This window comes from Borostomias antarcticus (genome assembly GCF_949987555.1).
Source record: "Borostomias antarcticus genome assembly, chromosome: 32".
Taxonomy (NCBI): Eukaryota; Metazoa; Chordata; class Actinopteri; order Stomiiformes; family Stomiidae; genus Borostomias; species Borostomias antarcticus.
This window is the reverse complement of record NC_140265.1, coordinates 5,533,232-5,547,675: the sequence shown is the minus strand read 5'-3', so window position 1 is coordinate 5,547,675 and position 14,444 is coordinate 5,533,232. Positions and strand designations below refer to the sequence as shown.

At 55.3% G+C, this 14,444-nt stretch overlaps 1 protein-coding gene across 1 annotated transcript in view; it reads left to right on the top strand.

Annotated features, from left to right (window-relative positions):
• The window catches only part of LOC311327462 (mitogen-activated protein kinase kinase kinase kinase 4-like), a gene marked incomplete at its 5' end in the record, with an annotated part of 55,118 nt that overhangs the window by 15,052 nt on the left and 25,622 nt on the right, over window positions 1–14,444 (top strand). The window contains 13 exon segments of the mRNA XM_084460509.1: window positions 3,771–3,896; window positions 4,315–4,425; window positions 4,942–5,032; window positions 5,650–5,780; window positions 5,922–5,976; window positions 6,129–6,207; window positions 6,531–6,648; window positions 7,005–7,062; window positions 7,570–7,642; window positions 8,298–8,508; window positions 8,922–9,083; window positions 9,181–9,267; window positions 12,428–12,580. Of these exon segments, the coding sequence (XP_084316635.1) occupies window positions 3,771–3,896; window positions 4,315–4,425; window positions 4,942–5,032; window positions 5,650–5,780; window positions 5,922–5,976; window positions 6,129–6,207; window positions 6,531–6,648; window positions 7,005–7,062; window positions 7,570–7,642; window positions 8,298–8,508; window positions 8,922–9,083; window positions 9,181–9,267; window positions 12,428–12,580 (1,455 nt within the window).

The following is a 14,444-nucleotide window of genomic DNA, read 5'->3' as shown; positions in this document are numbered from 1 at the left end:
TCAGCGCGGGGTTAGGGGGCGTTTCAGGGCGTGGTTAGGGGGCGTTTCAGCGCGGGGTTAGGGTGCGTTTCAGGGCGGGGTTAGGGGGCGTTTCAGGGTGGGGTTAGGGGGCGTTTCAGGGCGGGGTTAGAGGGCGTTTCAGGGCGGGGTTATGGTGCGTTTCAGGGCAGGGTTAGGGGGCGTTTCAGCGTGGGGTTAGGGGGTGTTTCAGCGTGGGGTTAGGGGGCGTTTCAGGGCGGGGTTAGGGGGCGTTTCAGCGTGGGGTTAGGGGGCGTTTCAGGGCGGGGTTAGGGGGCGTTTCAGCGCGGGGTTAGGGGGCGTTTCAGGGCGGGGCTAGGGGGCGTTTCACCGCGGGGTTAGGGGGCGTTCCAGGGCCTGGTTAGGGGGCGTTTCAGGGCGGGGTTAGGGGGCGTTTCAGGGCGGGGTTAAGGGGCATTTCAAGGCAGGGTTAGGGGGCGTTTCAGGGCGGGATTAGGGTGCGTTTCAGCGTGGGGTTAGGGTGCGTTTCAGGGCGGGGTTAGGGTGCGTTTCAGGGCGGGTTAGGGGGCGTTTCCGGGCGGGGTTAGGGTCGTTTCAGGGAGGGGTTAGGGGGCGTTTCAGGGCAGGGTTAGGGGGCGTTTCAGCGCGGGGTTAGGGGGCGTTTAAGGGCGGGGTTAGGGGGCGTTTCAGCGCGGGGTTAGGGTGCGTTTCCGGGCGGGGTTAGGGGGCGTTTCAGCGCGGGGTTAGGGTGTGTTTCAGGGCGGGGTTAGGGTGCGTTTCAGGGTGGGGTTAGGGGGCGTTTCAGGGCGGGGTTAGGGGGCGTTTCAGGGCAGGGTTAGGGGGCGTTTCAGGGCGGGGTTAGGGGCCGTTTCAGGGCGGGGTTAGGGGGCGTTTCAGGGCGGGGTTAGGGGCCGTTTCAGGGCGGGGTTAGGGGGCGTTTCAGGGCGGGGTTAGGGGCCGTTTCAGGGCGGGGTTAGGGGGCGTTTCAGGGTGGGGTTAGGGTGCGTTTCAGGGTGGGGTTAGGGGGCGTTTCACCGCGGGGTTAGGGGGTGTTTCAGGGCCTGGTTAGGGGGCGTTTCAGGGCGGGGTTAGGGGGCGTTTCAGGGCGGGGTTAGGGGGCGTTTCAGGGCGGGGTTAGGGGCCGTTTCAGGGCGGGGTTAGGGGGCGTTTCAGGGCGGGGTTAGGGGCCGTTTCAGGGCGGGGTTAGGGGGCGTTTCAGGGTGGGGTTAGGGTGCGTTTCAGGGTGGGGTTAGGGGGCGTTTCACCGCGGGGTTAGGGGGTGTTTCAGGGCCTGGTTAGGGGGCGTTTCAGGGCGGGGTTAGGGGGCGTTTCAGGGCGGGGTTAGGGGGCGTTTCAGGGCGGGGTTAGGGTGCGTTTCAGGGCGGGGTTAGGGGGTGTTTCAGCGTGGGGTTAGGGTGCGTTTCAGGGCGGGGTTAGGGTGCGTTTCAGGGTGGGGTTAGGGTGCGTTTCAGGGCGGGTTAGGGGGCGTTTGAGGGCGGGGTTATGGTGCGTTTCAGGGCAGGGTTAGGGGGCGTTTCAGGGCGGGGATAGAGGGCGTTTCAGGGCGGGGTAAGGGGGTGTTTCAGGGCGGGGTTAGGGGGCGTTTCAGCGTGGGGTTGGGGGGCGTTTCAGGGTGGGGTTAGGGGGCGTTTAAGGGCGGGGTTAGGGGGCGTTTCAGGGCGGGGTTAGGGGGCGTTTCAGGGCGGGGTTGGGGTGCGTTTCAGGGCGGGGTTAGGGGGCGTTTCAGCGTGGAGTTAGGGTGCGTTTCAGCGCGGGGTTAGGGGGCGTTTCAGCGTGGGGTTAGGGGGCGTTTCAGCGCGGGGTTAGGGGGCGTTTCAGCGTGGGGTTAGGGGGCGTTTCAGCGTGGGGTTAGGGGGCGTTTCAGGGTGGGGTTAGGGGGCGTTTCAGGGTGGGGTTAGGGGGCGTTTCAGGCTGGGGTTAGGGGGCGTTTAAGGGCGGGGTTAGGGGGCGTTTCAGGGCGGGTTAGGGGGCGTTTCAGGGTGGGGTTAGGGGGCGTTTAAGGGCGGGGTTAGGGGGCGTTTCAGGGCGGGGTTAGGGGGTGTTTCAGCGTGGGGTTAGGGGGCGTTTCAGGGCCTGGTTAGGGGGCGTTTCAGGGCCTGGTTAGGGGGCGTTTCAGGGCGGGATTATGGTGCGTTTCAGGGCGGGATTATGGTGCGTTTCAGAGTGGGGTTAGGGGGCGTTTCAGGGCGGGGTTAGGGGGCGTTTCAGCGTGGGGTTAGGGGGCATTTCAGGGCGGGGTTAGGGGGCGTTTCAGCGTGGGGTTAGGGTGCGTTTCAGCGCGGGGTTAGGGGGCGTTTCAGCGTGGGGTTAGGGGTGCGTTTCAGCGCGGGGTTAGGGGGCGTTTCAGCGTGGGGTTAGGGGGCGTTTCAGCGTGGGGTTAGGGGGCGTTTCAGGGTGGGGTTAGGGGGCGTTTCAGGGCGGGGTTAGGGGGCGCACGTTTCCCTGACCCAGAATCTCACCTCTGCTCTACATTCTCAACTCCAGCCCTCTGCCATAATACAGATGTTTTTTGTTGTTTTTTTAAATTCCCCCGTTAAGCTTCCTGGGAAATGGTTTCCATGCTGAGCCTACGCTAGGTTGGCGCCAGTGATTCTTTATTTTTGTCCAAAAGTTCTGTTGTCCAAAGACAGTTAATATTGAATGAGACCTGGTTGAAACCAATTTGAGAGAGAGAGAGAGAGAGAGAGAGAGAGGGAGGGAGCGCGCGCATGTTTTTTTGGGGGGGGAGGGGGGGTCATTGTGTTCTTCCCTCTGACCTCTATGGCTCCACCCCCTTCATTCTCCTCCCTTTTTGTCATCATTTTGCTTGTCAGCAGTGCGCTGTCTGTCCCTGGTCATGTGACGCGGTGGGGATGAGGCTCTGTCCCTGGTCATGTGACGCGGTGGGGATGAGGCTCTGTCCCTGGTCATGTGACGCGGTGGGGATGAGGCTCTGTCCCTGGTCATGCGACGCGGTGGGGATGAGGCTCTGTCCCTGGTCATGTGACGCGGTGGGGATGAGGCTCTGACCCTGGATGATGTCACAGGGAGGCGGGGCAGAGGGGAGGGTGATGTCACAGGGAGGCGGGGCAGAGGGGAGGGTGATGTCACAGGGAGGCGGGGCAGAGGGGAGGGTGATGTCACAGGGAGGCGGGGCAGAGGGGAGGATGATGTCACAGGGAGGCGGGGCAGAGGGGAGGGTGATGTCACCCCAGACGAGTGCAGCATGGCGGTCCAGACTGGTTCTAGCAGCTAGCCAGCCTGTATCTGAGGGCTATGAATGCGTGGACTTGCTGTCAGCTTGTCACCTCGTCACCCCCTTGGCTAGGGGTGTGGTTTTGTCAAACGAAAGCTATTTTTCTGTCTCATACTGCAGCAGATTGCAGGGTGCAGTTGAAGCCATCTCTCCAATGAGAGAGGGCCAGACAGGCACATGAAATAGTTCATTCATTCAATGATTCATTCATTCATTTTTGGAAATATCGATACCCAGCCCTAGTATTGATGTGTTGCATAACTTGGCAGTCATGTAATTAAGGTTACAGCTAAAAACAACAGGTTTTAGTAACACTAACCGAATCGATATCGAATCGAATCGTGATAATCGATTCTGAACCTTGTGAATCGGACTCTTGAAATTCGAATCGATACCCAGCCCTAGCCCTAACCCATGCATTAAGTCTCAGAGGAAATTGAACCTGCAACTTTGGTGTTTAGTCAAGCTGTATACCGGATGAGATGAGGGTCTTCCACTGACCCCCCTGTGTCTGTCTGTACGTGCATCCTCGCAGGACGAAGAGGAGGAAATTAAACTGGAGATCAACATGCTGAAGAAGTACTCCCACCACAGAAACATCGCTACGTACTACGGGGCTTTTATCAAGAAGAGTCCGCCGGGACACGATGACCAGCTCTGGGTGAGTTACCTTACTGTGGTGTGTATAATGGTGATCATGACAACAGTGGTGTGTATGATGGTGATAGTGATCACAGTGGTGTGTATGATGGTGATAGTGATCACAGTGGTGTGTATGATGGTGATAGTGGTCACAGTGGTGTGTATGATGGTGATAGTGATCACAGTGGTGTGTATGATGGTGATAGTGATCACAGTGGTGTGTATGATGGTGATAGTGATCACAGTGGTGTGTATGATGGAGATAGTGATCACAGTGGTGTGTATGATGGTGATAGTGATCACAGTGGTGTGTATGATGGTGATAGTGATCACAGTGGTGTGTATGATGGTGATAGTGATCACAGTGGGGTGTATGATGGTGATAGTGATCTTCATGATCACAGTTCCTCTGATGCAGTAGTAACATGTCCCCCCAGCTGGTGATGGAGTTCTGTGGCGCCGGCTCCATCACAGACCTGGTGAAGAACACGAAGGGAAACCAGCTGAAGGAAGACTGGATCGCCTACATCTCCAGAGAGATCCTCAGGGTGAGTCTGGTCTCTCTCTCTGATCTCTCTCTCCCTCTCTCTCTCTCATCCTCTCCCCCTCCCTCTCTCTCTCCCTCTCCCTCTCCCTCTCCCCCTCTCCCTCTCCCTCTCTCTCTCTCCCTCTCCCTCTCCCTCTCCCTCTCTCTCTCTCTCTCTCTCTCTTTCTCCCTCTCTCTCTCCCTCTCCCTCCCTCTCTCTCTCTCTCTCTCTCTCCCTCCCTCTCCCTCTCTCTCTCTCTCTCCCTCTCTCTCTCTCTCTCTCTCTCATCCTCTACTTCTCTCCCTCTCCCTCTCCCTCTCCCTCTCCCTCTCCCTCTCCCTCTCCCTCTCCCTCTCCCTCTCCCTCTCCCTCTCCCTCTCCCTCTCTCTCTCTCTCCCTCTCATCCTCCACTTCTCCTCTACACCCTTTACATGTTGCTTTAATCATCCGTCTGCTCTCGACACTGAACTACAACCGTGTTTTTAGTTCAAGGTCAAGGTCATGTTTTTTTAGTTGAAATAAATCTCTCCCTCGTAGGGATTGGCTCACCTGCACGCCCATCACGTCATCCACCGGGACATCAAGGGTCAGAACGTCCTGCTGACGGAGAACGCCGAGGTCAAACTCGGTGAGTGACGCTCCTCACCACCAACCACATCGCAGTACTATCGCGTGTCAAGTATATCGTGCTCCCCAAATGGACGACCTAGAACTACACACGACAAAATGGACACCGGCCTGGAACTCCAGCTCCCAAGGATTCCTCGGGCTGTGGTTCGGGAGTGTTCGCACCCGGGCGTTTCTGCAGCCCTTGGGTCAATGAGCGAGTAGCCAGTGTCCAGTGACCTGTTGAAAAGCTAGGTCAGACCAGCTCTGGGGGGCGGGTGAATACTGAATACTAGTTTTTTATTTGTAATTAATTTTGAAAAATATGTCGATTTTTTTTTCACTTTGACCGAGCACTTTGTTCTTATCAGCGACAAAATAAACCATTATGAAATTCATTTTGATTCTGTGTTGTTACACAATAAAATGGAGGGGTTTTGCTTTTCGGCGTCGTTTCCATTGGCTTAATGGCTCTGGGAGTGTCAAGCCTGTTTGACTGACCTCTGACCTCTAATGGCGTCTTGTTTTCAGACTGACCTGTAATGGCGTCTTGTTTTCAGACTGACCTCTAATGGCGTCTTGTTTTCTCAGTGGACTTTGGCGTGATAAACAAAGATGTTTGTTTGTTTGTTTTCTCAGTGGACTTTGGCGTGAGCGCCCAGCTGGACCGCACGGTGGGGCGGAGGAACACCTTCATCGGAACGCCCTATTGGATGGCCCCCGAGGTCATCGCCTGCGACGAAAACCCGGACGCCACGTACGACTACAGAGTAAGACACACACACACACACACACTCAAAGAGCTGCTTTTACCTGTAGTCACTGGCCTGTTTGGCACTGATGGATTGTGTGTGTGTGTGTGTGTGTGTGTTTTGCCTGACGGACCGTCTCTCCCCTGGTCTCTCTTGCAGAGTGACTTGTGGTCCTGTGGTATCACTGCTATCGAGATGGCTGAAGGAGCCCCACGTGAGTAGCGTCTCTCCTAACGCGTCTCTCCTAACGCGTCTCTCCTAACGCGTCTCTCCTAACGCGTCTCTCCTAACGCATATCTCCCCGCCCTTCTGTCCGTTCTGAGATGCTGACCTGTGTGTGTGTGTGTGTGTGTGTGTGTCGCGCAGCGCTGTGTGACATGCATCCGATGAGGGCGCTCTTCCTCATCCCCCGGAATCCCCCCCCCAGGCTCAAGTCCAAGAAGTGGTGAGTCGCCGGGCGTGTCTCGTGGGCGCGCCAACATGGCCGCCCGCACGGCTGGCTAGGAGCGTGTGTGTGGTAGTCACAGGGCTAGAGCAGGTCTACGGTGTGTGTGTGTGTGTGTGTGTGTGTGTGTGGTAGTCACAGGGCAGGAGCAGGTCTATGGTGTGTGTGTGTGTGTGTGTGTGTGTGTGTGTGGTAGTCATGTTGGGAAACCCTGGTGTAGAGGATTGGGGGGGGTTCTGAGAGGTCAGTCGTCCATCTGAATGGTTTTCGAGTTTCGTCTCATGGACTTTCCCATCTCTCTCCGTCGGTCTGTCCCCCCCCAGGTCGAAGAAGTTCTTCAGCTTCATCGAGGGCTGCCTGGTGAAGAACTACACCCAGCGGCCCCCCACCGAGCAGCTGCTCAAGCACCCCTTCATCCGGGACCAGCCCAACGAGCGGCCGGTGCGTGAATGAAATTCAAGTCTCACCAAAGTGTTTTGTTTTCCTACTTGACTGTTGTTCTAACTTTGTAGTTCGTTCTCATAGATCAGTCTGTTAAAACTACAAATTCTTCCTGTGTGACATCACTTCCCTGCCCTCTTCATCCTGAAACTATGTCACTTCCTTTTTCACGTTATAACCTATCGACCTCGTCCCCATCTGACTCACTCGAGCCCGGATTCACTTCCTGTGGTCGAGTCCGACTTGCAAATCGTAACATAGAATAAACTATTGTCTTTGTTTGAAAGAAGCTTAACCGACCACTTGGCGTGTTCTTTGAAATCTAAACTAAACCAAGTAAGATTTTTCCTTTACAGGTGCGCATCCAGCTCAAGGACCACATCGACCGCACCAAGAAGAAGAGGGGCGAGAAAGGTGGGTGGGGTCTTAACGACGGCATCTAAATAATCGGTATTATTTAGACCGCCGTTTCTCAACTGGTGGGTCGCGACCCCAAGGTGGGTCGCGGAGCCGTTTTGATTGGGTCGCGACCTCGTGGGGGGTTTCCCTTTTCTTTTCTTTTTTTTAAGGGATTTTAAAATATATATATTTATAGAGAAAATGTTGGGTTTTTATTTTGCAGGACACATAATTCAATTCAATAATTTCAATAATTTATTCACGAGACATGACAGGAAGTGGGCTAACCTTAGCGTGTGCCAATGTTGTGTTATGTCTCACGGACTTTTTCTATTTTTGCGGAATAAATTTGAGTGCTGTGGAATAAATTTGGGTCGCGACTTCATGATAAAGAAAAATGTGGATCTTGAGGCTCCACCAGTTGAGAACCGCTGATTTAGACGATGATAAATCAGGCCGAACGGCCGGCGTTTGAAGATAAACATGTCGTCGCTAACTCGTCCGTTTCGCCCGCTCCGACAGACGAGACGGAGTACGAGTACAGCGGCAGCGAGGAGGAGGAGGAGGACCCCCAGGAGCAGGAGGGGGAGCCGAGGTAGGAGCGAGGAGAACCAGCGCCAGGATCACACTACGGGATTGTAAAAAAAATCCGAACCGATTTCGAAATCGGGGTTGCGTCACGCACACGAGGAAAATCTAAACAGATGTTCTTCTCTCGATTCTCAAACAAGCACAGACACAAGATTTGAAATTAACTTCTCATCACACTCAGGATATTATCGCGCCCGAGGGACTGGGGAGCCCCTCCCTCGCTTGTAAAGTACTGATGTAATAATCGAAATATCTGATATTATGGGTCTGCGAGCCGATCGGGAGGTATAAGATTGGATCTGTAAACCCCTCACATAAGATAATCTGGGCCGAACATCCGTACCAACTGGCGTTCCAGACCAATTTCTCCTCCGATTGTCGGGAGGGGTGAATCGGGGATAAATTGGCCCAAAAATCCTATAGTGTGAGCCCAGCATGAATCCACCTCCAGCGCCTGGGTCAGATGACCCACCTCCAGCGCCTGGGCCTGGGTCAGATGACCCACCTCCAGCGCCTGGGTCAGATGACCCACCTCCAGCGCCTGGGTCAGATGACTCACCTCCAGCGCCTGGGTCAGATGACCCACCTCCAGCGCCTGGGTCATATGACCCCTCATCCGCTCACGCTGCCCCTCTCTCTCCCTCCTGTCGCTCGTCCAGCTCCATCGTGAACGTCCCGGGCGAGTCCACGCTGCGCCGCGACTTCATCCGCCTGCAGCAGGAGAACAAGGAGCGGTCGGAGGCGCTGCGCAGACAGCAGCTCCTGCAGGAGCAGCAGCTCCGGGAGCAGGAGGAGTACAAGCGCCAACTGCTGGCCGAGAGGCAGAAGCGCATCGAGCAGCAGAAGGAGCAGAGGAGGAGGCTGGAGGAGGTATGGAGGGATTGATGGAGGGATGGATGGATAGAGGGAGGGATGGAGGAGGGATGGATGGATGGATGGATGGATGAAGAGGGATGGATGGATGGATGGATGGATGGATGGATGGAGGAGGGATGGATGGAGGAGGGATGGAGGGATGGATGGATGGATGGATGGATGGATGGAGGATGGATGGATGGAGGGATAGATTGAGGAGGGATGGATGGAGGGATGGAGGGAGGGAGGGAGGATGGATGGAGGAGGGATGGATGGATGGATGGATGGATGGATGGATGGATGGATGGATGGACACATCTAGAGGGGATAGGAAGAGAGCAGGGAATAGATTGGTGCTAAAACCTGAACGGTCAGTTCTGGCTCCGTGTCCCTGAGGCTCTCTGTCTCCCCCTCCTGGCGGCCCGCAGCAACAGCGGCGCGAGCGCGAGATGAGGCGGCAGCAGGAGCGCGAGCAGCGCCGGCGGGAGCAGGAGGAGAAGCGGCGCGTGGAGGAGATGGAGCGACGGAGGAAGGAGGAGGAGGAGCGCCGGAGGGCAGAGGACGAGAAGAGGAGGAGCGACCGGGAGCAGGTGGGTCATCAGTGGTCTGCACACACTGGACTACACCTCCCAGTTCTCCCATCCTGCATTTCCACCAATCACGAGGGCCGCTGTGTTGGGTTGGCAGGAGTACATCCGGCGTCAGCTGGAGGAGGAGCAGAGACACCTGGAGATCCTGCAGCAGCAGCTGCTCCATGAACAGGCCATGCTTCTGGTAAGAACCTCCCTCCGTCTCCCTAACCTTCTCCCTCTCTTAGAACCTCCCTCTGTACCCCTCACTAGAACCTCCCTCTGTACCCCTCACTAGAACCTCCCTCTGTACCCCTCACTAGAACCTCCTTCTGCACCTCCCTCACTAGAACCTCCCTCTGTCCCCCTCTCTAGAACCTCCCTCTGTCCCCCTCACTAGAACCTCCCTCTGTACCCCTCTCTAGAACCTCCCTCTGTCCCCCTCTCTAGAACCTCCCTCTGCACCTTCCTCTCTAGAACCTCCCTCTGTCCCCCTCACTAGAACCTCCCTCCGTCTCCCTCCCTCTGTCTCACTCACTAGAACCTCCTTCTGTACCCTTCACTAGAACCTCCCTCCGTCTCCCTTACTAGAACCTCCCTCACTAGAACCTCCCTCCGTCTCCCTCACTAGAACCTCCCTCTGTCCCACTCACTAGAACCTCCTTCTGTACCCTTCCCTAGAACCTCTCTCCGACTCCCTTACTAGAACCTCCCTTACTAGAACCTCCCTCCGTCTCCCTCACTAGAACCTCCCCTTACTAGAACCTCCCACCGTGTTGTTGACCAAGCTATGGATTGTTTCACCTTCGTTTCTCTGGTCGTGTTTGTCTGAGGTGGGTGATGAGGTCACTGGGCGTTTCTGGGTCATGTGACTCAGCCGCGGTATCGCTGACTAGACATGAGTCATTAGATCAGCTGTTTATCTGAGGATTAGAATAAAACCTGCCTACAGACCAACGGCACTGATGCTGAGTCATCTTCCATGGGTTTTATTTCTTCTTCAGACCTTTTTGTTTCCTATTATTTTCCATTTTAATTCATCTGAAACAGTGCTGACTGTATTATTAATGTTATATATCGGTGGTCATCTTTATTCTTAAGCGTTAGTGGATGTGGTACGACTCTCCCCAGTGTGGCTGTGTGTAGCGTCCCTAGCCTAGGGGCGTGGCCAGGTGGGCGTGGTCACTACTGTCACGGTAACGAACGCGCTCTGCATCAGGAGTTCAAATGGCGGGAGCTGGAGGAGCAGCGGAAAGCCGAGCGACTTCACAAGCGTCTCCAGCAGGAGCAGGCCTATCTGCTGTCCCTCCAGCAGGACCATAAACAACAACAACAACAATCACAGCCGTGCGACAAGACTAGAGATCCCAGGAGGGGGTCCCCAGACCGAACCAAAGCCCCCCAGAGGGGGTCCCCGGATCGGGCTGCGGTGAAGACGGCCCAGTCTCCCGACAACGGCCCCGCCGCAGTAGAGCCAGCGAGGGCCGTGTCCCCCGACGTCAACAAGACCTCTCAGAGCCCCGCCCCTCGGAACCCTCAGAACCCTCAGAACCCTCAGAGCCCCGCCCCTCAGAACCCTCAGAACCCTCAGAACCCTCAGAACCCTCAGAACCCTCAGAACCCCACCCCTCAGAGCCCCGCCCCTCACACCCCTCAGAGCCCCGCCCCTCAGAACCCCACCCCTCAGAACACTCAGAACCCCGCCCCTCAGAACTCCGCCTCTCAGAACCCCGCCTCTCAGAACCCCGCCTCTCAGAACCCCGCCCCTCAGAACCCCGCCCCTCAGAACCCCACCCCTCAGAACCCTCAGAACCCTACCCCTCAGAACCCTCAGAACCCCACCCCTCAGAACTCTCAGAACCCCACCCCTCAGAACCCTCAGAACCCCACCCCTCAGAACCCTCAGAACCCCGCCCCTCAGAACCCCACCCCTCAGAACCCTCAGAACCCCGCCCCTCAGGTCCCTGACAGAGACAGAGACTCAGAGAAGACGTCCCCTGACGCCGACCAGGACAGGCCCACTCAGTCCCCAGACAGCTCCCCCCTGACCGACGGCCCAGATGACCTTTACCCCCTGCAGACAGAACACCCGGAGCCTACCGTTGACCCCGTCTGTCACCCTCCTTGGCCAATCAAAGAGGTGAACTTCCTGTGTCCCAACCCCCTGCTGCCTGCTGCTTCCTGTCGCCTCCTTCTCTTCCTCCCACACGAACAGGCATGTTAGCCGGACCGAGCCGAGCCACAAAATGGGTGCCGAGAGGAGTAACAGCCTGTTATTGGACAAAATGTCCGCTTAACCTGTGTTCAGACGACAGTTTAGGCTGTTTGTTTGTTTTGCGGTGTTATGCCGTCACATACAAACAATATGTTACTCTATTTTGACAGCGAGTCGTCTAGTCAGAAGAAAACCACTGGCTCACGCTCACTCTGCCTCTCTAAAACTGACCGCTTGACTTCCTCACTCACGGTCCTCACGTTCTCGCTTGTCTATCCGCTGCTTGTCCACTACTAAAACCGTCTGAGGATGAAACATCCTAATCTTAATCTCCACTCCGAGCAGGCCGAGCAAGAGAAAAACGGAAGAGTGATTTAGAGAACTCGGTAGATTAACGAAGACATAATAGTAGCTGCTAGTCTGTTTCTGTTCAGCGCTGATAGTTTGACCGCATCATACTTTTATCTATTTTCTTTGTCAGTTTCATTACTTTGTCAAATGTCACTTATTTATTTGATAGTCACTCATTTGGGTAAGACAATATTGAGTGTACAACAGGCTTGGATAAAGGGTATTTCATATGAATTTGTCATGAAACGGATCTTCTAGCCCGGTCGCTAGCCTATTTGGGACCGCGGATGACGACCACCTCAGTGGAATATTTATCCTTTTTCTATAGCGACAGTTTCCCTCCACTCTGAAGGAGTTTTTCTTCATCCCGCCTGGCATGCCAACTAAACACACGACGTGTTTTCTGACGTGTTTGCGGCTCTTCCGCGGAGCTGACCTGTCGTCTGCAGACGCTGCGATGCTGCATGCCGGCGTCCGAGGGACGTTCTAACGCGTGTGCGTCTGGGCTCTGTCCTCTGGGACATCCTGGACTTGTGTGATGTCATTAACACGTACGTCCGTCCTATGTTTCGTGTCTCTGGGAGATTTCGATCCACTTCGGTCTCCTATGAAAGCATATATGTGTTTACAGTTGACGGTGCCCATAAGCATGTTGGGGAAACCTCAAAAAGTTGTCTCCTATCTTGTCATTTTACAAATACGTGTGTATTTGTTGTTCATGCATTAATTCACCTTTGACCCCTACCTTGACCCCACTGATCCACACCCTCCCCCGTCTCCGTCTGTCCTCCCCTCCCAGGCCGATGAACGGTTCCGCAAAAACATCCAGGGTTCCCCTCAGTCTGCCCCCACCAAGCAGCCCCCCCCCGCGCCCCCCCGGCTCGAACCCTTCTCCAACGGCAGCTCCTCAGAGGCTGCCCAGCCGGCCATGCACCGAGCCATGGAGCCACAGGTAACCTCCCTCCCTCTCCCTGTTCTCTCCCTCCCTCCCTCTCTCCCTCCCTTTCTCCCCCTGTCCTCTCCCTCCCTCTCTATGTTCTCTCCCTCCCCATCTCTCTCTCCCTCCCTCCCTTTCTCCCCCTGTCCTCTCCCTCCATCCTCCCTCTATCCTCTCCCTCCTCTCCCTCCATCCTCCCTCTATCCTCTCCCTCTCCCTCCCTCTATCCTCTCCCTCCCTCCCTCCCTCTATCCTTTCTCTCCCTCCCTCCCTCCCTCCCTCTATCCTCTCCCTCCCTCTATCCTCTCCCTCCCTCTCTCCTCTCTCTCCCTCCCTCCCTCCCTCCCTCCCTCTATCCTCTCCCTCCCTCTTCCTCCATCCTCCCTCTATCCTTTCTCTCCCTCCCTCCCTCCCTCTATCCTCTCCCTCCCTCTATCCTCTCTCTCCCTCCCTCCCTCCCTCTATCCTCTCTCCCTCTATCCTCTCTCCCCCCCCCCTCTCTCTCTCTCTCCCTCCCTCCCTCTATCCCCTCCCTCCCCCCCTCTATCCTCTCTCCCCCCCTCTATCCTCTCTCTCCCCCCCTCTCTCTCTCCTCTCCCTCCCTCCCTCTCTCTCTCCTCTCCCTCCCCCCCTCCCTCCCCTAGTGTAAACTGGCTGAGAGGTGGTGGTGGATGGGACCAGAGTTGTAGAGATGGACGGATGTTTCTATTCTGTAGAATCTTCCTCTGGATGGCTGTTGGCTTCTTTAGATGCAGTGAGCTATTGGCTGCTCCGCCCCCCCCCTGTCCTCCCATCTCTCTCCTCCCTCTGTCGCACAGCCATGGAGCTGTTGATCTGTTGTCCTGTTGATCTGTTGTCCTGTTGATCTGTTGTCCTGTTGATCTGTTGATCTGTCGTCCTGTTGATCTGTCGTCCTGTTGTCCTGTTGATCTGTTGATCTGTTGTCCTGTTGATCTGTTGTCCTGTTGATCTGTTGTCCTGTTGATCTGTTGATCTGTCGTCCTGTTGTCCTGTTGTCCTGTTGTCCTGTTGATCTGTTGTCCTGTTGTCCTGTCGTCCTGTTGTCCTGTTGATCTGTTGTCCTGTTGATCTGTTGTCATGTTGATCTGTTGTCCTGTTGTCCTGTTGTCCTGTTGATCTGTTGTCCTGTTGATCTGTTGATCTGTCGTCCTGTTGATCTGTCGTCCTGTTGTCCTGTTGTCCTGTTGATCTGTTGATCTGTCGTCCTGTTGATCTGTCGTCCTGTTGTCCTGTTGTCCTGTTGATCTGTTGATCTGTTGTCCTGTTGATCTGTTGTCCTGTTGATCTGTTGTCCTGTTGATCTGTTGTCCTGTTGATCTGTTGATCTGTCGTCCTGTTGATCTGTTGTCCTGTTGTCCTGTTGTCCTGTTGTCCTGTCGTCCTGTTGTCCTGTTGATCTGTTGTCCTGTTGATCTGTTGTCATGTTGATCTGTTGTCCTGTTGTCCTGTTGATCTGTTGATCTGTTGATCTGTTGATCTGTTGATCTGTTGATCTGTTGTCCTGTTGATCTGTTGTTTTGTTGTTCTGTTGATCTGTTGTTCTGTTGTTCTGTTGTCTTGTTGATCTGTTGTCCTGTTGATCTGTTGTTCTGTTGATCTGTTGTCCTGTTGATCTGTTGTCCTGTTGATCTGTTGATCTGTCGTCCTGTTGATCTGTTGTCCTGTTGATCTGTTGTTCTGTTGATCTGTTGTCCTGTTGATCTGTTGTCCTGAACGTGTGTGTGTGTGTGTGTGTGTGTGTGTGTATTTCCGTGTTCGCCTATGCATGTGTATGTCTATGCACATGTATGTTGACGCCACGCTCATCCACACTCCTCTCTGTTGTCTACCTCTTCCACCACCCCCCCCCCTCCGTGTG